A 24,215-nucleotide genomic window follows, 5' to 3' on the forward strand; every position below is an offset into this window, starting at 1 on the left:
AAAATATTCACAGACCCTGGAAGCTTGTCCATGGCAACAATCAACAAACTCCGAGAGACTTGCAGAGAGAAATTGCTTTCTCAGGGATAACTCGCGAGATTTAACAAGGTGGTCAGATACTACAGCAATTGACACATTCCTCTACTTGCACTGACTAAAGCACACTTTAAGCTTTCCATGAGTTAACTGACATGACCAATTTTTCCTGCCTTTCAAGTAAGTGTTGTTAACACTTTGTACTGTATGTCAGACTTCATAACTGGAACTGGTAGTTCTGTTGGGGTGGGGTTTTTTTGGTTGTTTTTTTTTTTTTTTTTAAAGGATTAAAGTGTTTTCAGAGTAGAATGTGATCAGTGTCAGGACACTCCTTTTAAAAAAGCAGTCACCCTCTTGTCTTTTCAGGGCATTTTGTAATGTTAAAAGAAACCAGGTGTATAAAATTACATATCCTTCCTACTGTATTAACTGTGACACTGCTATCATTTGTACAAAATAAATTAAATTAATTTGTCAGAACCCGTTCCTTGGTGTGAAGAGAGTAAAATATCTGATCTCTTTCCTGACTGCCACTCGTTGGCTAGAATACAAGCATCTTCCTTTTTCCTCGCTGCTATCTCTTAAGGAACTCAATAAGTATGGCAAAGTGCAGGGCAAGACAGCAATGCGGAGCAAAGGTGATCTTTAATTTCTATGCAGTGTATATAACAACTCTTCAGGTAAAGGCAGCAGGGAGCATGTGCAAGTCCAGGCTACAGAAAGCAGCAGCAAAAATTCCTCTATAACCACTCTTAATATTTTATATGCTTCTTCAAGCTTTTCTAGCTCTAGCACAGTAGGTGACAAGTAATTTGACTCAAATCTGGAAGTAGCATTTCTCACTTTGTTGTAAGGGATACTGAAACTATATGCTGTCCTTCTACTTTGTGCTGGTGTACTGAGGTTGCACCATAGGGGCTATATCCTCATATACCTGTGTCCCTAAAAATTTTGGGAGAAACACTTGTAAAGATAGCCACAAACAGACTTCTTCCTTGACAAGGGTGAGACATCAGGCAGCTCCAAAGCTGCACCTTAATGCAAATCTAAATATCCTACTCCTGGGCAGAAACAAGCAAAGCCACAGCCCTGCTCCTGGCACCCAGGCCGCTTCCAGCCCTGCTGGGGCCAGGTGCCCGTGAATTGCTTTCTTGTCCTTTCAGGGCCCTCTCGTGGCCAAACCCTTCCCCTCGCCTTCCTGATGGCTTTTTATTCTCCATGTTGAACAACTACTGTGGAAAGCCTGACCTTTTAACACCACACCCCTTTTCAGACTCGACTCCAAGTTATCTTCATTCCTTGCCAAGGCAGGCTTATCTTCCCCCCCTCTCCCCCCCGCAGATTAAGTTTCTTTCATTCTTCGGGGGGGGAAGCCCAACACATTTTAGAGGAAGTAGATGAGTGCTCTTCTAGACAAGTAAGGACAGCTACTCAGCAGTATGATTCCAAGCTTTCCCATCCTTTTTGGTGCCAGACAGACACCTTCTTCCTCTAGTACTGAACTGTAAGGACATTAGGAGTACCACACTTCTAGTACATCAGCAGGTGTTAGGAAATACTAGTTTATTCACCACTGGCAAAATCCATAGTTTCCAGCTACCTTCAAGGTAGCAGGGCAGATGGTCCAAAGTATACCAGCCTCACTGCCATGCGTTCAGTTCTCCTTGTCAGAAGAATAGTGTTCTGTGCAATGTTTCAGCCTTGGTTCCCGCCCTGTGTAGCCAGTACTGTTAACACCAAAACATTACTGCAGGAGGGAGTCAGGGAAGCTTTGAACACAAAGGTTCATTTCCAAGGACATTACAACACACATAGACCTCAGCAGACATGCATTTCCTACTCTGTGGTAAGAATCCAACTCCAAAATAAAACCTTAAATGTCATTTACACAGTCCTTATACCGAGTATCTTAGCAGCACTTTCAGAAAGTGATGCTCAGCAGGGCAGACCAATACACTGACATTTCTCAGCACGTGGCAATTTAATGTAAGAGTTATCTTCTCCGGATCTCAGGTTACTGATACGCAGAAGCTTTACCTGTTTCCAAGCACAAAGTCCAAAACAAGAGACCGTTCTGAAGACGCATGCACAGTTAAGCCTCACCTTTGTGCCACACAGAGAAAAAACGTAAACATTTCTTTAACAGTAAGGGTTGTTTAAAGCTCTCAAAGTAGAGCCAAACCAAGACATTAGCACTAACCAAATGGTCAAATGTTTTTAAGAGTGATCAGCCACACTAAGATATACAGAAAAAAAGTGTCTTTATTAGCATTGTTACAGGCAATGCATACATAAGAACTGATCCTTAAAGTGTACAACCCCCCAGCCAAGTTTAAAGCAAGAGAATCAGCAGATTGAGATCTATATTGTACACATGTGCAGTAACAGGATCTCTCTGGACCTTCCAACAGAAGAGACTGAAATCACTTTACAAAAAAACGTAAATAAAAATAACACCCATTTTAAAAAATCACCAGCTCCTAACAAGCTGGCATAGCATCAAAAATATCAAACAGGGGAGTTGTCCAATCATAAAGAGTTCCTGTAAGGTTTGAGTATTGCGTTGTTCACACCCTGCATATGCCAGGCATTGAGTTTAAAGCTTAGTAAAAAATACACACCTGAAAGACAAGGTGGAGTTTAGATTTTACATTTCAATTTTGTCAGTTGTTACTAAATTTCTTTAAACGCATCATCAGTATAATTAACATCATCGCTGGATAGCAGCAGTACGAAGAATGAACCTTTTCCCTTTGTTAAGAGTTCTGAAACTGAGTCAGTGTGAATTAGCAACATCCCTCTCTGTAATCTTTAGCTGACATTACCTTATGCCAATTCCAAAAAAGCACCCTTAAAAACTTTTAGCTTGTTTCTAAGTGGGTAAATATTTAAACTAGTTAGCAAAATTAAACACCAGAATTTTCAGAAGTTATTTTTGTGCATAGTTAAATGCTGCAAGATGATTTCACACTTAATAAAGCAGACTTTAAAGAAGAAGCAATTTGCAAGAAAAGGTGTTCCCTTACAATATCAATCTTAGCTCAGGGGAAATGTGTGTGTGGGGGGGTGGTTTCCCAGCTTCTTGCAATTGCTTTTCATCTACACTGGATTTTAGTGCAAGTCATTAAATTGTCTGATATCCAGCATGGCTCCTCTTTCTGCCAATCAGGTAAGCAATCAAGACAATTAGAACAAGACCAGCAAGGGCTGCACCAACTATTATAGGGATCAGCATGTTATTTTCATCCAGCTGACATTCTTCCACTGAAGAGAGAGAAAAAGATCCATGTTAGGCACTAGTGCATCAACAGATAGCTATAGCCAGAACTTCAAGTTTCTACTCTCAGCACATAGATAAAACTGGCTCAAGTTCACTTCTAGCTTAGCTTGCCAACAACCAAAAGGAAGCCAAGTCCACTAACTATGATCATGCAGGATGAAGCCTTTCTAGTACTAGTTGTATGCACAATATAGAGATTTATAATAATTGTTTCCTTCTCGAGAGCTGTTACTGTTATGCAAAGCTTAGCCATCATAAATATATCCACGCGATGACTCTCCTACCCGTTTTGCTTTAACCACAGTCACAAAGGACAGCATTAACTAAAAGAGTCAGGAACTTCCCAGAACTTTGCCCCTTTCATACAACTGTCTGCACACAGTTAGGAGAGAAAGTTAATGCTCTTCCTTAACTCTCCTATGGACCACAAGGAACAAGTCTTAGTTATTTCAAAGCTGTTTACATACTATTCGCACTAGCCTCAACTCAGACACCTTATCAGCCCCTACAACATCTATAATCGGGCATGCAGAGACAAAGGATAGCACCCACAAGCTGACGCTTGACTACAGATTATTATATGCTTATATCAAAGTGCACTTCACAAATCTTAGGTTCCCCCCCAAAATGTAAACGTCTTACCTGCCCCAAATTTGTCTCCATCAATCTTGAAAACCTGGATCTGAACATCAAATACATTGACAAGGGCTTTGTCCGTGACCTGGAGATTCTCCTCGGCACTGCACTTGTAGGAGTTCCCTACTGTAGCTCTCAGCTCACTCATGCTGTTGTTCGATGCTTCAAACTTTGGAACTGTGTAAGAGAAAGTCTTATTACAGAATCCTGAAGAGCAGGAGCTGTAAGCTCATAGAGCTTAAATTCGATACATTCATCTCCAACGTTCTTAACAGGTTATTTAATGCAGACAACCCTTAATATTTATAGAAGTAGTCATTGAAAGTAGACTGCTTAAAAGTCCCTACCTTTTGCTTCAGAAGGCAGAGTTGTGCTTACATTCACACCTTGCAGGAAGAATTTTTCAGTACTTGCATTCTTTTAAAAAAAACAAACCAGTAGTTGTCATTTAAGCTAATGACGTACAACATAAGCTGTTAAGATTTGGGTTCAATTCTGCATGCATTTTGAGAAAGGTTTTCAAAGGATAGTCCACAATTGGGATTAACATCCAAAGGAAGAACTTAGTTGCACTTTAAGAGAGAGAAAAGCTACAGAAAGTATGCACCTTAGGGAAGATTACTTTGGGGAAGCGGGGGCAGAGAACGGGGGACTGTCACCCCTCAGCCTGCTGACTTGACCTCCACTCTAAAGGTATAGTTCCACCCATGCCTTAACCAGGCTAGTATAATGATCTCACCTGTGCTACAGACACAGAATATTAATGAGGACTTAAATCCAGTTCCAGACTTGTACGATTAGATGAGATGCCTATTTGTCACAGGCTATTCCTCTGCTACAGCAGAACTGTTCCCAGTTTGGGCAAGAAGCTTTAGAGAATAGGCAATATAATCTTAAAAGAAATTCCCATTCCAAACAAATGTATAGACAGATACATACGTGTGTGTACATACATGTATATATTCTTTCCTCACAACAGTTAGCAAGTATTAAACCCTCTAAATCCTAGTATTAAAAACAAAGGAATTACTTACTCCCCTTCCTGTAGTTGCATCTTTTTTCTCCTGTACTTGGCCCAATTAGTTTTCCCACATGAGAAGTCCTGCAGACCCTACACGCTTTGTCTAAAGATTCTTACCAATGCAAAGTGGAAGATAACCCTTGTTTTCTCAAAAGTCAGATTCAAGAAGGCAGACGTATTGTCACATGTCCCAGAAGAAGTTGTATTATGGGGTATGAAATTCAGCAAATCCAATCCCATCTATGAGAGAAGAGGATCAATTATGACATTTGAAGAGATTAATACATCACCATACGTACAGTCGACTTCTAGCTTGCTTGTACTCACATGCATACAATGCTGTGTTTGCCCACACATTTTACAGACAAGTGGGCAGATACAAGTGCGAGTTACAGGCTGGTGTAAGCTGCACCTGAGTTACCAGGCTGGTACAGAGAACAAAGGGCATCTTTGCATGCTTCACAAAGCTTTCTGCAGCCCTGACTGGCTGCAGCCAATAACCTGCTGCTTTCTCCATACTAAACTTCTTTGGTCCCAGCAGCGTAAGGAAAAACATTAGTAACCACCACCACTACACAGGGGGAAACAAGCTATAAAATACTGCTTTGACATAATCAAGGGAACTGCCTGTAAGCATGATGACATCTTGCATGTCACTTCACTTCAAAATGCTTTAGCTTTGCCCACGGTACATGATTTTATACTGTCCTGTATCTGCAAAAGGCTGTGGGTTAAATGCACTTGCCAAGCAAACCAATAGAAACCTTCAGTAGCTTTTATTTGACCCTCATGTGACTTTGGACCTATTTGCCACCTCCTCACTGGTCATAACACTAGAGATCAGCTGTTCCAGCACAGCTACAATGCCATGCTACAGGACACAGCTTAGGGAATTTCACACAATTAAGGTGGCTAAAACACACTCCATAAAAACAACCCATCATACAGCCACACACCAGCTAACAGTGCTCATGATTTTACCTCGCAGTCTTCATCATCATAAATAAATGCAATAGATTCCTTTGCACCACCACATACAGCATTAAGCAACTAAATCCTATCCAGATACCACCTTCCTCACACTAGGTCCTTTATCACTGAGATCCAGCTTAAACTACACAAAAGCAGCCATAATTTGATTGCCTGCACTCATTCTCGTTACCTCAGATTAAGCCCCAGGATAGGAAAAAGCAGCTTGTGATCAAAGGTCCTTACAACAAAGCTTTACTGAACATAAAGGTTTGCCGACCCTTGGTCATTGTTTCCTACTGAGGGCCTTCAGCAGTCCTTTTGGGATTATGCCCGTAGCTTTGCCTTACCGGTTAGCGGGTAACGGGTTTGTCCATGGGGCTGGCAAGCTCGGCTTTGCGTCAACAATGGAGGGAAAGAACCTGTGCCGGGGCTGGGTCTTACATAAACCAGGTAGCATTTATGCTGTTAAAATCAGCCATTAAGTAGATCTTAAGCATTAGAGTCAAACCCAAGCCTCTTCGGTGCTGGCTGGAAGTTAACTAAGTCACAAACCTGTCCAGTTTTACAGTAGTAATAATTTTCCCTTCTAACAGTCATTCACTGTTTTCATTCAAGTGCCTCAGGCCAAATTCTTGTATTTTGTTTAACAGTTTAAAAATCTTGTTTAGATGGTGTCTTTGATAATATTATTCCCCCTACTCATACCTTGATAATTTTTACTGCTTCTGTGAAATGATCGAATACACTTACTGGATTTGACAGACAAGTTTAGTACTATTACTGAATGGAAAAATCTTTAATGACCACTTTCAGTAGAAGAGAACTGTTTGAATCGTCACTAGTCTAGTCCAAGTTAAGCAACTCAAATAGAAGACAATCATGGATGAACACTACAAAAGAACTCAGATTTTTAAAGAAAAAATAATTTACCAACATTTTCCCCAAAGAAGGAATCTGAAGGCTTTGAAGAAAGAAGAAAAAGAAGTACCTTTTCGTCTTTTTTTAGATAGGTGATATTAAGCTGTAACCCCATGTAGGCAAGTACACAGGTTCCATTTGGACCAGTCACATTGTATTTACCAACTGCAGGATTTGGGGGCGATGCAGTTGGTGCTGGGCTAGTTGTTGGAACCTGGCTAGTAGTCTGTTTAGCAGTTGTAGGCACTACAGCAGTAGTAGAGACCATATCTTCAGCACATTCTGTCTCTGGAGAGAAAGGAAAAGAGTCATTACCAAACAAATGAAGCTGTGGGATGCTCTACCTTTTTAATCCTGAAGGGAAAGGAGGACACAATTTCAAGTAGTTTTTCCTAATAGAAGATAATAAAAGCTGAGAAACACAATGGCAAAGCATTATCTAAACTCTTGTTGCAAAGTTTGAGACACTTTTAAAGCCTGGCATGTGAACCTCTGCTGTTCTTTACAGAAGTTCACGGTGACCCCATCTGCTTTTATACGTGTCTGTCGTTTCATTTCACCATCAAGTCAGGATAAATAAGATACTGCTATGTTGACAGAACCAGCATTCCTGCCGAATGTTCACAGCAAAGGCTGACCCCTCAGACACTCTGAGCACTTGTGTGCTAGAAGCAGAAGAACAGCAGAAGAAAAGTGGTCTCCCAGGAGATGCGTTGTTCTCCTTCCCCTCCCTCCCTCAGTTCCACTACCAGGTTGTGAGGACCCTATGTCATTATTTTGGCAATACCCACAGTAACATTGAAATACTACTCAAGTCCTCATAGCAGTGCTGTGGCTCTTCTGTCCTTAACAAAGGGATTCTAAGACACTACTTCTGATGGCAAATGTTTTGCTATATCCTATCCCTTCGGGTCTCACATCCATCCTTCCCTTCAGCCCTGCACACCATCAGGTGTGTAAGGCTGAATGAAGATGTGCAAGACTGCCTTCTCTTTTCAGACAGTTCAGCAGCAACTTCCAAGGCAAAAGGAGAGAGAAAGAACAATGACTCTGATTTATTTGCCAGAGTACTCAAACACCTGGCAGCAAGATCTTAACTTGATCTGGGAGCCAAGAAGGTTCCTGCATTGAACATTTAAGCCAAAACCAAAGGTCATAGCAAAGACATTAATGTAGTAGAGGCTTCCATGTTCCAAGCCAAGGTCATCTCCAGTGTCAGGGATAACAGCTTGCAACTTTATAAGGACGACAGCAACTGCAGCAGCAGTCAATTCTGACTCAAAGGGCCTACTTCTAAAATTTAATCCAGACATATGTTGCAGATACTAGATAAACACCCTCTAAACTTAAAGAACAACTTAACTTTCGATTATGGCTCAGAAAGAGGAACTCTAATCACACCTTCTGAACTCACAAAAACTCCAACATTGCACGCTTTCCCATTTCTGCTCATTTCTGGAAAGTCAAAGAGCAGAGGGAAGGTGGATGAATGGAGGAGTGACCCTGTCTTTTGTAGACTTAATAGATACTGGTCAGGTCCCACAATGTGTTACTTTCCTAACAAATAAACCAGCTTTTATTTGGTACTTCAATGGAGAATTTCCTCCATCTGCAAGACCCACACACATACAGCCTCTTACTCAAGTTAACAGAGATGGAAACAACCAAATCACTTCAAGTGGAAGTTTGTCCTAGGTGGAGCCTTGATACAGTATTTTTTTCTGAACTGATTTACAGCATAGCTCCTAGTAACTTTTCAAGACAGATTTGGAGATGAGAAAAATTCTTACGTCTTTTTCTGACAGCTGTAGAAAAGCAGCTGACAAAAGTACCACAGATAAAATTAAAGCCTCCTTTTCTTCAGAGCTGCAGATAATCACCACCATAACCTCAGTCACTAACTTCTAGGTACAGACAGAAGTTACCGTTACTAGTGATGCACAGATGCACTGAATACTGACTCTTCTTCCCTTCAGTGAGCCTTGCCCAGATCACCAGCAGAAATACCCACTAATGAAGGAGTTGCAGGGGAAAAAAAGTTAAGGCAGAATTCCAGATCTAAAGTTTACCAATAAGTAGCTGCCAAAAGGACAGGGGAAGTCTCAAGCCTACAAGAGTGGAAAGAAGGAACTGATCTGGAAAAAAACAAGGTGATTTTTCAGGGTCAAGATTGAAAAAAGGATAAAGTGAGAATTCTTTAACCACCTCAATTTAAAAAAAAAAAAAAACAAACAACAAGAAAGAGAGAGAGCTCACTGTGCAGTAGGAACATCAAAAAAAATATCTGGGTGCAGTCCCAAGGCAGTAATAAAAATGTAGGGATGATGATAATTTAAAGAAAAAACTGAGCATGGCAGTATGGAATACAGAAATGTGGAAACAAACAAAACAAACAAAAAAAACCCAAAAGCTTGAACTCAGACCAAACAGCATCTACCCCAAGATCATAGGAAATCATATGTTTTTTCTGAGGATCAATAGTTTCATCAAGACAGTGATACCACAGGATGGAGAAAAGCAACTCTGGGGAAGTGATCCCGGCAAATTGAAGTGTTTATATTAATCTAAAAAAGAGAAGTAATTAGGAATAGAAAACAAAACAAATGCTGACAAATTTGTGTTGCATAAGGAATACCCTCCCGAAATAATGCAATACTGATTTTTTTTTTAACAAAAGGACTATGTAAGAACAGATAATAGATGGTGTTAAAAAGGAAATTATTACACAATAGGGAGATTTTATTGAAGTTGTATAGAAGTTAAAAACCAGCTTTTGCCAATGTCATGGCTTATGTTCAAGCCTGCTGATAACTGATCACTTATCATACTTATCAGTATAATAACTGGATCAAAATATAATATTTAAAAAATGAGATCGTTCTGAAGACTGGAATAATAGAAATCAGTCTGTTTTTTTTTTAAATTACAAATTAGGTCCACATCTTTGCTGCAAACTAGTTCACTGAATGGAAAAGACTGATCAAGAGAATGATATACACTGAAGACTGAGCCAGTCATGTGAGGCAGCCATAAAAGAAGTCAACTCCAGTATTATCATGCATCAGGCAAGGTATTTTTCAGAGACACGGGACAAGGTATAGATACTCCTGTAGAAGGCACTTGGTTCAATGTATCCATCACATGCCAGCACTGACTACCCTAGTTTTTAAGATTCATTTCAACAGGAGCATAAATGGAATTAACAGCATAAGAAAGAAGAGTTCTGCATTTCCCAGAGAAGATCAGACTTCTTACTTGCCCCAAAAGTAAGGCACAGACTTATCGCTCCCTAAGATACCACGGGTGATCAAACATCAAGAGCCATGTAAACTGCAGAGTGTTGCCACAAAAGCAAAGGACATGAATACACCATGAAGTAGTTTGTCTTCTAATCACTATAGCAGTGAAATTCCAAAATGCTTTTCAGCACAAGCAATGAGGACAAAAAGTCGTTTTGTGACTGAGCCTGACAATCATCACTGTTACAGCTTATATAAGGCCTCCTGTAGGAAGATGTACATAACTGCTCCCTACAGACCAGTTCTCTATTGTCTGCCATTATATCAGTAATTTTCCCCAGAGCACACAGTAACTAGTTCAAACTTCTTTGGTAGAGGCATAATACTTGGAAGTTATCAGATACTTCTTAAAGTAGGATTTTGGTCACGTGCCCAGTCGACCTACTGCAGCACGTGTTTACACCCATAAATACTCACGAACAGAAGGAATGTTCCCTAATACCTGTACAAAAACCGTGGGAACACAGTGCGCTATCTTCTAGTCATGGATGCTGACACCCCTACAGAGAAAACCTGAAGCAGGTCTATTCATTTCAAAAGATGCTGCTATTGGAACTTTCAATCCAGTTTGTACCTGCTTAAATATGATTAGTCAGGACTTAAAAAGAAATAATCTATTATTGGAAATATTAGCTCACCAAGTACATTTTCTGCTACAAGATACCTACTGTTCATACTGAAAGTGCCATTTGTGAGATAGGCTTCCAAAGTAACATTGCTAAAAGTAATATTCACATTCTTCATATTGAGTTGCTTGGAGTTGATGCATCTGTATTTTGTGCCCATATATGCCTGAATAATAATTTTATGTGATACTCTCTTCACTTCTCCTGTAAAAAGATTACATTGCATTAGTATGTAACAGTATTTACAGAAACAAATCGGTATTACATCTGGAAGGGTTGCACAATAAGAACAGGAAGTTTTCATTTTACCTGCAGTTGAATTATGGAATAAAGTTGCATCTGACAGATTGTAGTGGAAAACTAGCTCTTCGACTAGGTACTTGTCTGCATATTCCGAGAAATTCAGGCTTAACGAATGTCCTGCTCCAAAACCCAATACCAGAACTGGATGAGATGTGTTACCTTTACCACATGAGCTCTGTGGCTCTACTGTAGCATTTTGTGGAAGAAAAAAGTGTGCAAACTGTGGAGTAGAAAACAAAACTCATGTAAACGGCATGATGTAACAGCTTTTCCTTACTGCTTTTTAAATATCCTATGAAACTGTTATAAAACACACAGCTGACATTCATGTATGCTATAAGATATCCACTTATATACCTGTATATAGCAAATAGCATGTTACTGACACCTGGATTTCTAAGAATATTGTTCTCTGAAATTTGAGGACAAAACAGTACATACTCACAGCACCTTCTAGACTTTTTTCCCCCTAAACGAGCACTATGAATTTGCAGGTACTTCTGTACTAGGTGAATCAAGTCTGGCAAACTCTGGACATGTGAAAAATGGGAGAATTTAAGCTTTGCTTCTTGTAGTACAATTGAGTAAGAACAAAAGTAAATGGTACAGCCTACATAGTTTGGCTGTAATACTTTGAGTTTATTACATACTGAGAAGTAACTTGGTACCTGAAGACCAACACAGTGTTTACTGGAAATTTTGAGCTTACTGCTTACAAGAAGAAACAGCCAAAAGCAGCTATGAAAGCAGTCACCTCTGAATGCAAACTTGCATACCAGTATGAGCAGGATCTCAGACCATCAGCACCACTGAAAAAGTAGACTATATAATGTAACTCTCAGCTCAAATCACACATAGCAAGTGCACCACTGGCAAAGTAGTAGGATTTTTTTCATCTCACGTTACACTGATGGCTAGGAAAAAAACCAACTTCAGCAAGGGCACAACATGCAACTGCAATGAGATTATAAATAATCCAAAATTCCTGTTCAGTAGTAAGGATACCAAAAAAGTAAACTGAAAAGCCGAGTATTTGTGAATAAAAATTCTTAACTTCCCATTAACAGGCTTTTGCTGTTAATACGGAACAACTTGTATGCACTGCACTAGTCTGTAGATACATTGAAAGCTAGAGATTTGCTCAGTGAGAAGATCATGGATTTCAGGGAAGTTTAAAAGCTACGCGCCAATGGCCATTTCAGTTCAAATTTAGTCCATGTAAGCATGACCAAGTTCACCAAAAGACAACTGGTAGCATTTTTGCCTTTACAGTTGGATGTTCCAATGAAAGCCATTTTAGCTACCAATAGGACTGGTGTGGAATTGCAGTCACAAAAGTAATTTCACACTTTTTTCACACTGTTTGTGGTGGTTTCAGGCAGACTTAACCTTGTTTAATTAGAAGCAGCATCAGTAATAAAGAAAAGTTGATGCAACATGACCGGGAGGGGGGAAATCTTTGCTGAAGCAGTTTTTCATGCTTAAATATTTGTAAAGTTTAAATACTGCGCACATGCAAAAATACCACACATTTTATAAACACAAGTTAGAGACAAGCAATGAGATACTCCCCTTACCTCTTTTTGCCCATGGCTTTTGTATTCCACTGAGAAGGCTACTGTCAGATCAGCAATTATGCAGACCTTACCACTTGAATCTTTCACCTCAAATGAAGAGGAAGCCTGTAAAAAGCCTGTTAAGAATGACAAGTGATTAACGTGGTGTCACGTATGTTTTTATTTTTGATCCCAAAGAGACAAATACATACAACTATACATTTTAGGAGTACATCCTAAACAGCGGTTGAGTTTGGAAACTTGGGCATTAACGGTCTCTATACTAGCTTCAACATCACTAACACACAGAGGACAAATTTAACACCCCATTTATAAAAAGACAAAGCCACGCAAACCAAAACTGTTGACATGCTGGGTCCTCAGAGGGTAAGAAAAACTTGGAACAAACACCCGTCATACCGTTCAAGGCAGCTACTCAGTGTTGACCCTACACAGCAACCATTTTGCAAGCTTCAGTCAGAATTGACTTAGCACATTTGGTCCTGCACGCCCATAGCGCTCAGCCTTCCCCCCGCAGCACACCATGCAGCCTTCATTCCTGCTGTACCAGGACACTCAGCTGTACATGCACTGAATGCAGCATTTAGAAAGCTTAGATTGACTGCAGATGTTTTGCAGGCACTGCCAAAAATAGCATGGTGGAGCATGCCACCCTTGCCAGGAGAACTTCTCTTTAATGTCATCGCGCTCTCTGCACTTGAGGGGAGGATGGGGGCCAAAACTTTGACACAGACTGAGGTTATGTTTACCTGACTGGTTTAAACTAACCTCAGACTGAGCTACTGACAAAAGCACAGCTTTTCCCCCACTCGCTCCCCTCCAGCCCCAGCGCTCAGAGCACTAGTACAACTGACCACACTAGTACTGACCTAACAGGGTAAGAACACGTGGCAAGAGGAGCACAGGATCATCCTTTCTGACAGCAGCATGGACTTAGGCCACCTCCACTGACAATGAAGCTTCAGGCTGGATACAGCCAGAAAGCTGGTTATCTCATACTTCATTTGCGGTAAGGGCTAACTGGACAGTGCTCCCGTATCTGAAATCATACCAAGGTGTTCCGAGTTCTTTATTGTAGAGCATTTTATTTTTTCTGATTCTCAATTTGTCACCACACACACATCCAAAGCAAACCTCGCTGCAAAAAGCCTGCACCATTTTCATGCTAGCACTTTATCAGCTTGCATTTGCAACAACTTCAGTTTTGCAGAAAACCTGAAAAAAAAGCAGCTGCAAGACATAAACCACTCCATTCATCTCAAGCAAATAAGCTTTAAAGAGTCAAACATGCTAATCCATTCAACTGCTGATACAGCAAAAAGATCCAGCTGAGGGATTATCCATTAGCTAGCTTCCCTGCCCAAGAAGTTTTCAAAAAGCAAATCCCAATTTTAAAACTTTTCACTACAAAACTATGGTGCATACAATTGTATTAAGACAATTATTAGGAAAAATTGGACTTATGTCAGCTTGACTTGGGTAGAAGGCACTTCAGTTGTAGGAAGACATTGGAAACAATTTCTCTGGCACTCAGCAAGCATTTTCCCGTGTTGCCTTCCCCTTAGCAATAGTACATCCTCCCCCAGCACCAAAGGGGGCCAAAACTTAAGCTGAAGTTCATACACTTTACCCAGCTGTTTAAAGAGTCTAGACTTGAAACCAGAGCTAGCCAGAAGAAAGAAATTCCTGAAGAATAGATAGTGTAGAAAACAGGTATTTCAAAGCAAAATTGTTCTACCTTTGACTTTATGTCCAGCTCATAATGTTCACTAAGGAACATATATTCACAAAGAAAATATTATTTATTGCAGTTCAGCGCAGCGCTAGAAATAATCAATGGTCCTCCGCATGGAATTTTCAATTTGCAAAGTTTCCTTCAATTAAATTTACATCTGGAACTTGTTTAGATTTTACCTAAGCACTTATTTTCTCAAAAGCAAGCTGCTTATACTTTTTTGAAGATTTCTAGCACTGCACAGAGGCAGGGAATAAGAGTCCATGGCTACTTGAACTGACACTACCAATGGAAAACATGCTAGAATGAAAATCTTCAGTGTGCATGCTGACTCCCTTGTTTGATAGCTATTTAAAAAACCTGGCAATGTTAGAGCTAAAAATAAATAAGTAATAGGCAGTAAAAGAATAAAAGAAGCAGAAAAAAAAAAGACAGTTTTAAAAAGAAATACAGGGGAAAGACTGAAAAACAATTAAGAAAATGTTGCTGACCTAAAGGAAAATGTGACAGACCTGCCCATTACAGATGATTCAGAGAACAACAACAGACAGCACAGAGGTACCAAATGGAAGACAGATTCTGGGAATGATGAGCTGACAAATCATCCTCTGCAAGTTTAAGTAATAGAGAATAAGAGGTGTGAACAAACAGTAAAAAATACCACCTGCATAACTACCAGATTTTCGCAAGATTACGTTGACGCCACGATATGAATCCCAATTTCATTAGTGTGGAACAAACGCTATAAAACCCCATTCCTTCTTAAGAAATGTTCAGTGGCTGCTGGATTTGCAGTGTCAGTGATGAGACAGAAGCATTAAGCATGAGACACTGAGCTGTCCTCGACGCAGTGGCAAGAGGGCTGTTTCACTGCGAGTAAGCCGACGTGCACGAGGATGGTGATCCGAGAGCGCACTGTGCTGCAGCATCATCTGCTCCCATGGATTTGGGGCAGGGATGGAGAGGAACACAGATGGAACTGAATGAAACATAAGGGATGCAGGGGCAAAGAAAAATCAGAAAAAACCCACTGAAGAACAAATCAGAAGACTGAAGGAAAAAAGGTCCTGCCTACTCTTCTCTCCAGCCAGTTTAAGGCAGAGGAACAGCTCACTGGGTTTGGCAGGAAAGCAGCTGTTGAGTTTGTGAAGGCAGTTTCAGTGTCGACTAGTGATTAATGCATGAATCATCACCAGCCCACAAATAGTAAGAGCCTACAGTCAAAATGTCAAGAATACAGAAAAGCAAACTGATGTTGAATCAATTTGTCCTGGGAATGTTTCTAATTGAGTTACATAAAGTATTGCTCAATTTTATAATGGCATATCTACAAGTTGAGAATATTGCTCGTATTTCTCATAACAGTATCATTATTTGTTATTTAACACAATAACTGATACAGCCTTCAGTTTCTTAACTTCAGACTTTAAGTGCTGCTCTTAATAAACTGCAGCACCCTATTTGAAAACTATCTGTGATAGAGCAAGTGCAGTACTTCAGATTTACACAGCTGAATGGCTCCTAGACTTTTCAATAGCAAAAAGTAAGTTTTGTAAAGTTCATTATTCATTTGGCTGGAAATGCTACTTTCTGGATATCTAGTAGAGGAATCACGAAAAATGTACTCGCATCAAAGAAATTTAACTTAGTTCAGATGCTTCATTAGTATTCCAACAGGTTCCAAAAAAGGGCTGCTTACATATTTATTCTAGTTGCATATTTTCAATTGAAAATCATAAGATAATCTCCCCTTTTATACCTCATTTCTGAAATTATAGTCTCATGCAAGAAAAGATTGAAGGCAAAACTGCTGAAGCAAAGCTAGATATGTTACTTGAATTAAATTCAGCATCCTTCCTTATCTAACATATCTATCTCAAAAAAACAAGCAGAGTGTATTAACACTCCGAGATACAATAAACAAGTCAAACAAAACTAAGACTTTCTTGGTGATATAACAATTTGTCTGAAAGAAGTCTACCTCAAAGTTAAGTTTGTTTCAAACTGAAAACTACAAAGCTAACAAAACAATCTAACGCATTTGAACGATCTAAATCTGAGTCCCTTTAGAATGGCAGGATTCCCCATCTCTTGACCACACAGAGATGCTTTCAGGTTTCAACCTTTTTATAATTGAAATCCGGTTAGCCAAGCACAGCTGCCCTTGGGTTACTCTCCCACATAATGGAAACCTACTAAGGGAGAAAGATTAATGGTTGTTGTGCTCTAAAAAAGCAAGCATATATTAATGGCAATTGTTTACACTGTCTGCTTGCAAAGAGGACTTCAGTTATTATAGTTAATGATTTACTTTGTCTCCAATTTTTATTAGAAACATGGAACATTGACAATAAGAATCTCAAACACAAAAGCTACTTTTATACAATTTGGGTTTTGTTACTATGTTCATGTTTTCTGCATAAATAAAAACCTCTATATTTTTCTGCCTCCCTCTTGGAAGAAAGGGCAGCAAGCCATCGAAATCCACCTGGGCCCATATTCCACATCATCAGTAGTTTAAGCGATACAGATACCGAGTGGATGGGACTGTCTGTAGTTACGCTGACTATGGCATTAGGGAGGAAAACCATGGCTGCAGCGTAGCCCAGCTAACCGCTCCCCACAAGCGCCATGACAGCGCTTCCGAGTATCACACCCACAGCCTGGTCATACACGCCAGACTCTGCTTGGCTACAGCCTACCCCGTAATTACCGCGCGGCAGTACTCTGAAGGTAAGGGATGCTTGCTAACAGACGCCAGCACTACACAATCATTCTGTACCTATGCTACAGCACTGCTGTATTGCCCTGCACCTTTGCCCAGATGTTCTTTGGGTACACACAGCGAACATTGCTATCTACGGGGCATTAATCCAAGGAGAGAAGAAATGCTGGTTCTTATCTAAAGGAGGTTTATTTCCCATTGTACCTGTGAACAGAAGTGCCCAGTAATTTACTCATTCTGATGGTTCAGAAAGATCCTGTCATCTTAGTGCCATTTCGTGAACAAAGTCACCTTGCGACCTTAGTCACCACTTCAGACTCCTAAGTCTATGTCAGAGAAGAGAATGGAAAAATCCCTGAGGAGTTACGCTCTCCTCTAATCACTTGTCTTCTAATGTAAGCACCCCTCCCAGAGGGACAGCTGGTACAAGTCCCTTCTCAGAAGACTGAGTCAAGATCACTTGCTTAGGATTCAGGATTTATACTACCTTGGGATAGTACAGAAAAAATAAGAACTTAAAAAATAATATATTTTTTGAAAGATCACACTATTTACCAACATTTCTGGGGAACAACTGAAAGCAGGAAAATTCCTTGACAGACTTGATGTATGAACCACTTTGCATGAGATAAGATGGTCTTCATAAAATTATGAGTTATATTTAACTGTCACCAATGGACTCAGAAGACTGAACACTGGCTATCTGGAAAGCATAGCAGGAAAAGACAAGGCTGGACTCACTTCAACTGCTGTTGGACACGCTTGAACACAAACACAGTGGTGGAAAGGGGAAACAATTCACAGATGGATGAGAATACTTTAGGGGAGAAGATAATCAGGTGCACTTGTGCAGGTGCAGCACCTGATTATATCAAGTTCCTGATCCAGCCCTAGAAGATGCATCCTTGCCAACTAATAGGGACAAATTCATGCAGTCTTAGATTATGTTTTTGATATTGTTCATTTCTGTTAAGGCAGTAAACATTTTGTTTCTCAATTCAAGTTTGCAGATGAATAACCTCTGTCTTTATAAAAAAATTTATAAAAGTACAAAAGCATTACAAAGGAAAGGCTATTTAGCAGCTGTACATTTGCCATTTGGCCAGAGAATTGCACAATTGCATCAAGTTTAGTCACATGAAGCTTCTTTATGGTTTCCTATCTAGAGGAAGGAAGTCCTGGGATAGCTCTACAGCAGCTGATTACGTGATTCCACCAGGAGGTCTGAACTCCCGCGGCTAGACCCTCTTCAGCACTCATACAAGTTCATTTTGCACTTGCTCTGGCTAGTGCTGCTGTATCACACCACACAACTAGCACGCATCCTTCAAGATCACTGGCAGCCCCAAATAACATTTTGGAGGAAGGAACACTGTGTTGACAACTTAAAGAGAAAGCCTCTCCAGAGGAGAGGATATTGGAAGAAAGATCAGCTGCCTGAGTAAACCACTCTCCTAGTCCTATTCAGAAGAAAGTAGATCTCACCCCTGTCAAGGAAAGTAAGGACACACTGGTGTTGCCATATTATACAGACTAAATTCTGCCTTGTTAAGAAATCAGAAGTCACTGAAGTTTAATACAAGAAAACAAATGTATTAAGTGTGGACTACTGTGCTCAAGCTTGAACACCTAGGGGGAACAACTAGACAAATGCCTACTGAACCACAGAGCTGAACCACATTTGAAATTCTGTACTCCATTGCCAGGGCGCTACTAACACTCTCACACTTTGAATTACAGTAGAAAAAGTAGTACTGACAGCCAGCGGTGCTGCCAAGTGGCAGAGAAGGTTAAGAAACTGTTACCCTTAGACTGAAAGGGGTACCAGTCCATCTTGAAGTCAAATGCACAAAAAACATGGAAGCCTGATTTACCAAAACATAAGATACATTTTAAAATGGTAGGTCTATAATTTAGAATTAAGATAATGCAACTAAGTGTTCAAATAGCAGTTGTAACTACTGCTACTCACATACCCAGAAGGGTCTCCTGCCAAGCTTAAGAGAATAAATACCAAGAAATCCATTATGGCACCAAGTTTTCTCAAGGAATTTCCAAATAACGGCTGACTTGAGAGAAAAGACAAACTGTTGCAGTTAAGCTGAAACAAGCAAAGGCGAGGCGTGCCTTCTTAGCGCTAAAGATAAGTTATCTTTAAGAAGTACGAAGGGTTTAACAGAGATAACAGTAGTTAACTTCTCAATAAATTATCCATCTTTTCTTTTAGTAGGGTTCCCCTGTACCTAGAGGTAATTCTTCACCTTATCATCCTATTCACTACAGAACAATCTAGAAACAGGTTACACCAAAAATGAAACTTAAGTCAGCCCGAACAGGAACCTTGGGAGCGTATCGCAACAGCAGCATGTCAGGGAGCCTGCGGAGTACTTACTTGGCAAGTAAGAAGTTACTTTACAAGTCAGAAAAGCTGCTGAGGTCAAAGCTGAGTAACCTATCGCAGGCTTGGGACTAGCACACAAATTCAGATCCTTAGAGACCGTGTCAACACACTTAAAGAAGCTAGCAAGCAAACACTGTGTTAAGGGCAGCATTGCCAAAGCAATCTTTTGAAAGTCACACAACGTAAAAGCGGTTATATTTTGTGAAAACTACTTTATATTCTGTCTCAATTCCATACAGCTAGCAACGCCAAAACTGAGGAAAACAATACAACACCAAATTACTCACTGGCTGGAATTTATTATCCAAGTTTCTCTCAACTATCCCTACATTGATAGCAGGGTTTGGAATTCCCCTTTTGATTAGAGTCGTGCAATAGAAACATGTGGATTATGCGTCAATAACCTGAAGTGGCATCACACCACCTTTTCAAACTCATTTTTCCTTCCCCAAATCTCAGACACTTCATTATTTACTCACTGATACTGAATCCATGTCTGACTCTAAACTTAAGATTTTCAGAAATGTTTTCTCTGATGTGTTTGTGTTTCAGCAAGGAAAAAAATTACAGGTGCTCTAGGACTCAAAGAACACAAGCGTCTCTGTTGGGTTCGGCACACAATCCAACTGACCCATCATGCTCAACAGCAGACAAGCACCATCTTCCCTCATATCTCAAAAAGCAACAGCTAGCTTTGAGGGGAGGTACCTCATTTCCCATAGCCCCCTTTCCCTGTATTTATCACTGTATAAAAAAATCTTTTTTTTTTTCATTCCATATGCATGTTTGATATTCGTGAGGAAATTCATCACGAGATACTTAATGCTGACATATTAAATATTCAGCTTAGTGCTTGCTGCTCAATGTGAATGGAAAACTGAAACAGTAAGTGAGGTGTGGTGAGGTTTTCTGCAGGAGAAAAAATTTTCTATTGTCCCAAAGTCAAGGCATTGCCAAACAAGCTCTCACAGCTGACCCACCCATGATAATCCTTCAGCCTCCCGTCATCATTACCTTATCCTGATCAGTGTTCACTCAGACTAAAAGGCTGCAAATGTCTAAAGAATTTAGCTCCTATCTTCTCATTATCTGATACTATTCTCCCCTCACTACCGCCCAAGCCCCACACTCTGGCAGAAGATGGTGGAGCCTATCTGTACTCCAAGGAGGAGTCTCTATTTGCACCACGAAGTTTTCCCCCAAGATTGTAGGATAAAGTTATGTAGAAACACCCAGCTGGTGTTTCTAGACACTGCTACAAAGCCCTATTTGTCAGTAAATAGTTATGCTGTAGTAAAATAAACTAGTCTGCTGCCTCAGCTGCAGCAACCTAACACATTTTACATGCCAGAAAGTGACAAAGCTAAATGCACCAAATTATGTTTGTAACTGCTAATTAAGCAGGGGAAGACTACTACAGTCCCAGAAAATATTATCTCTGGTACCACATAAAAACTATGCAGGCTCATTAGAAGACAAACAAAAGCAATTCTTCTTTTAAGCCATAACTATATTAAACAAGCTATACAAAGAATTCCCACTATAACATCAGTTCAACACCACTGAAGTTGCAGATGCCAACTGTAAAAAGCAAGTCTGATAGCACTGTAAGTCACTGTGCTTGCTAGACAGGCTCGCAAAGAGCTGGGTATTTGAACTGCTCAGTGCCCCTTGTGAGTGACACCTTTCAGGCTCAGTGTAACAGAGAAACTGAAGTACCGTCAATGACGATAAGGATATTTACTACCAAAGAAATGTCCGAAGAGTTTCAAAGGCTGTCATAATCTCCAAAATGAAGACAGATAACCATTCTCAACTGCTGCTTTATTCAGGAAATATATTTGCTAGCTGCTGAAGAAATTTCCTTTGCTGCCAAAGCCACATTTCAGAAACTTGATAGTATTGCGTGATGTGGCTTTCAAGGCAAGAAAGCTAAAGCAAGGTAGTTACCAGTAAACAAGCAAGACGCACTTCCTCGTAAAACAGCCTTGCTACACTAACAACCCTTCTCACCATGGCACTAAAATCTCTCCATTTCAGCGACATTTCAGATTCCACTCAAGAAATGGTAGGATGAAAGCCATTAAGCAAGGGAGCATTACAGGCCCTACAGACAAAAGCTACTTCCTAGCAGCGACATCAGCAGTTCCTGCGCTTCCACGCTTTCTGAGAGATCAAGGCGCATTTTCAGGCTCTTCTTCCCGGAGCGCTGTCCCTAGATTCAGCGCAGAGCCGGCGGTCAGCGCTCCCGGCCGCTGCACGGTTCCCCCTCCCCAAGCACAGCAGCCGCCGCCGCCGCCTTCTCTCTACCCTTCCCCTCGTACCTCCCGCAGCTCTCACAGGTTCCCGGGCGCCCGGAGCGGGGAGGGGGGAGGCACGACCTCCCCAAAGGACCCGCCGCCCCCCAGCAGCCGGGCGCTGCGGCCGGGGACCCCCGCGGGCGGACCTGCCCCCCCGCCCCGTCCAGGCCTGCCCCCGGAGGCCCGGCACCCCTCGGGTCAGAGCTACCGCCCCGGAATAGCAACAGCAGGTGGGAGCCCACGGGGGGAGGGGAGGTTCCAGTTACAGCCGGCGCGCAGGTGCCGCGTCCAGCGCCGCCGGCCCCGGGGCCGCCCCAGGCCGCAGCGACTCCCCCCCCGCGCCGCGCCGCTCCGCTCCGCTCCCCCGCCGGGCGCCGCAGGCCGCGGCCGCAGCGCCCCCCTCCTTACCGAGCAGGGCGGCCGCCGCGAGCAGCCCCCGCGCGCCTTGGGCCCGAGCCATGGCCGGGGCAGGGGAGGGGGCGAGGCGGCACCGGCGGGAGCGCGGAGAGGGGGAGAGGGCGGCGGGGGGCGGCGGCGCTGGGGAGACTGGCGACGGCCCGGGCCGGTCATGTGGCCTCTGACGTCATCCGCCCCGCCCGGGCGCCGTCACGTGACCCAGGCGCTCAGCGCAGCGGGCGCCCCGGCGAGGGAGGAGGGCGGGATCTCGCGCGAGAAGGGGGCGGGGCGGGGCGGGGCGGGGCGGGGCTGCCTCGCGCTCCAACGGCCGCCCCTGATGCGAGCGGGGCCGGGGGCGGGGCTACGGCGCCACCGCCGTGCGAGGGCGCGTGAGTGCGGCCGCGGGCGTTGGGGCGTGTGTGCAAACCTCCCTGTGTGAACGTGGGTGGGTGGTTTTCACGCGTGCGAACGCGCGTGGAGCGGGCCTGTGCCTCGGTGCGGGCGCAGGTGTACGCATCGCACCTCGTGGCCCCGGCGCGCACGGCCGGTGCACAGCCGCTCTGCAGGGGCAGGTGCGCGCGTACTGCCGGTGGCGGCGTGCGGGGTGCACGCGTGTGCGCTACACCCTCGTCACGAGCTGCTGCGGTTCAGCCACAGGCCCCGCTCACTGCCAGCCCTAACCGGTGGGCCCAGGGCTTCTCCGTTCCTAGGGGTCAGGGCCCGCCGTGGGCTGAAGGCGGCGATGGTTTGGCCTTGGGCACTGCCCAGTCCTCACCCGCGGCAATGGGCATTCGGAGGTTTGGGGTCTTCCAGCGAACTGCCGTATGTCTTACCCCTGTAACTCGTGTCGGATGAGAGCTGCGAGGAACACCAGGGCCCAGGCCAGCCTTACCAGCTCTAGGCATTTAATGGTGGTTCCCAGTGAGGAATGCAGCACGGGCACCCCTGGGTTAAAGGGGAGGTGACAGAGGAGGGTGAGAAATGGCTTCAGTGAGCAATTAACCCACCTAAGTTCTGTATTGCCTCCAGAATATATTTCTTGCCACTGAGTTTAAAGGCAGTGTAAGGTGAGTGCAGTCATCTTGCCTAGAATTAATCCAGTCCCAGCTGTATAAAAGCAGTGGAAGTTATGATCTATTATCTCTGAAGTGATGCATCTGTGTATACATACAATGCACATATATTTTCCAAGCGAAAACGGGGACTGCTAATGTCTTGTGGTTGCATGGGTAAAATAAATTGCTCCTTCACATAGTTTCTGATGTTGTCTGATGTTTTTATAATCAAGTTTTAAGAAAGCCCTTTTTTTTTTTTGGAGATAAACTAGGAAAAAAGGTGAAGTTCATCTATCGGCTTTGTCAGATGTTAGCATAGTAACGGAGATACAGAGCCCAGGCCATTTATCACTTTGTAATTCAATGCTCTTTGTTATCTAAGCTGTTAAGGATATCCTTTCTTCATGTGAAACCTCAGAAGTACTTTTTTTGCTACTAAAATCCTATTTCAAGTACTATTGGAAAGTGTGCCAATAGCAGGGTGCTTCTGCTTTCTCAAAATGACTGCCATGTCATCCTTCTCCTCATTACAGTGTACTCCAGATTAATCAGCTCTGAGAGAGAATCCTTTATGCTCCTGAGCTGCCTTCATACATTTTTACTTAGAACCAACTTGAAATGCAATTTAGCTACTACCAGCTGCTAAAGTCAAGTCCAGCTACTCTAAACTTGATGACCTTTCCCTGATGTTTGTCTCGGTTCACTTACACTTCGTATTTCCCCAAAACATCCTAGAGAAGTTTATTTGCTCTTCAGGGTGGCTTGGGGATCTGCCTTTCTTTTTCAATACTATTACTACAAACAAACATTTCTTTCTTAATGCTGCATTTTTATTTGTGCATTTTTAGAGATGGAAATATTTTATTTTAGTTTGGTTGGTTTTCCCTGCAGCACTTCTAGCAATCTTCATTCTTGCCATGTATTGCCAAAAGCAG

The 24,215-nt window shown here is 42.2% G+C and overlaps 2 protein-coding genes across 4 annotated transcripts in view; one reads left to right on the top strand and one right to left on the bottom strand.

The window, feature by feature from the left end:
- The window catches only part of GRTP1 (growth hormone regulated TBC protein 1), a 41,946-nt gene extending 38,776 nt beyond the window's left edge, over positions 1-3,170 (top strand). For all 3 annotated transcript variants that reach the window (XM_075136949.1, XM_075136959.1, XM_075136967.1), the window contains one exon: positions 1-3,170. In XM_075136949.1, the coding sequence (XP_074993050.1) occupies positions 1-90 (90 nt within the window). In that variant the 3' untranslated portion in view covers positions 91-3,170.
- On the bottom strand, positions 2,281-22,434 carry LAMP1 (lysosomal associated membrane protein 1). Its single transcript, XM_075136895.1, is given in 10 exon segments — positions 2,281-3,300; positions 3,959-4,129; positions 4,300-4,369; positions 5,091-5,213; positions 6,934-7,151; positions 10,831-10,992; positions 11,098-11,311; positions 12,669-12,784; positions 22,238-22,369; positions 22,372-22,434. Coding segments are annotated over 10 exon segments (1,374 nt in total). The 5' UTR covers positions 22,400-22,434; the 3' UTR covers positions 2,281-3,160.
- Between the last annotated feature and the right edge of the window lie 1,781 nt (positions 22,435-24,215).

This window comes from Calonectris borealis, chromosome 1 (assembly GCF_964195595.1).
Source record: "Calonectris borealis chromosome 1, bCalBor7.hap1.2, whole genome shotgun sequence".
NCBI classification, from domain to species: domain Eukaryota; kingdom Metazoa; phylum Chordata; class Aves; order Procellariiformes; family Procellariidae; genus Calonectris; species Calonectris borealis.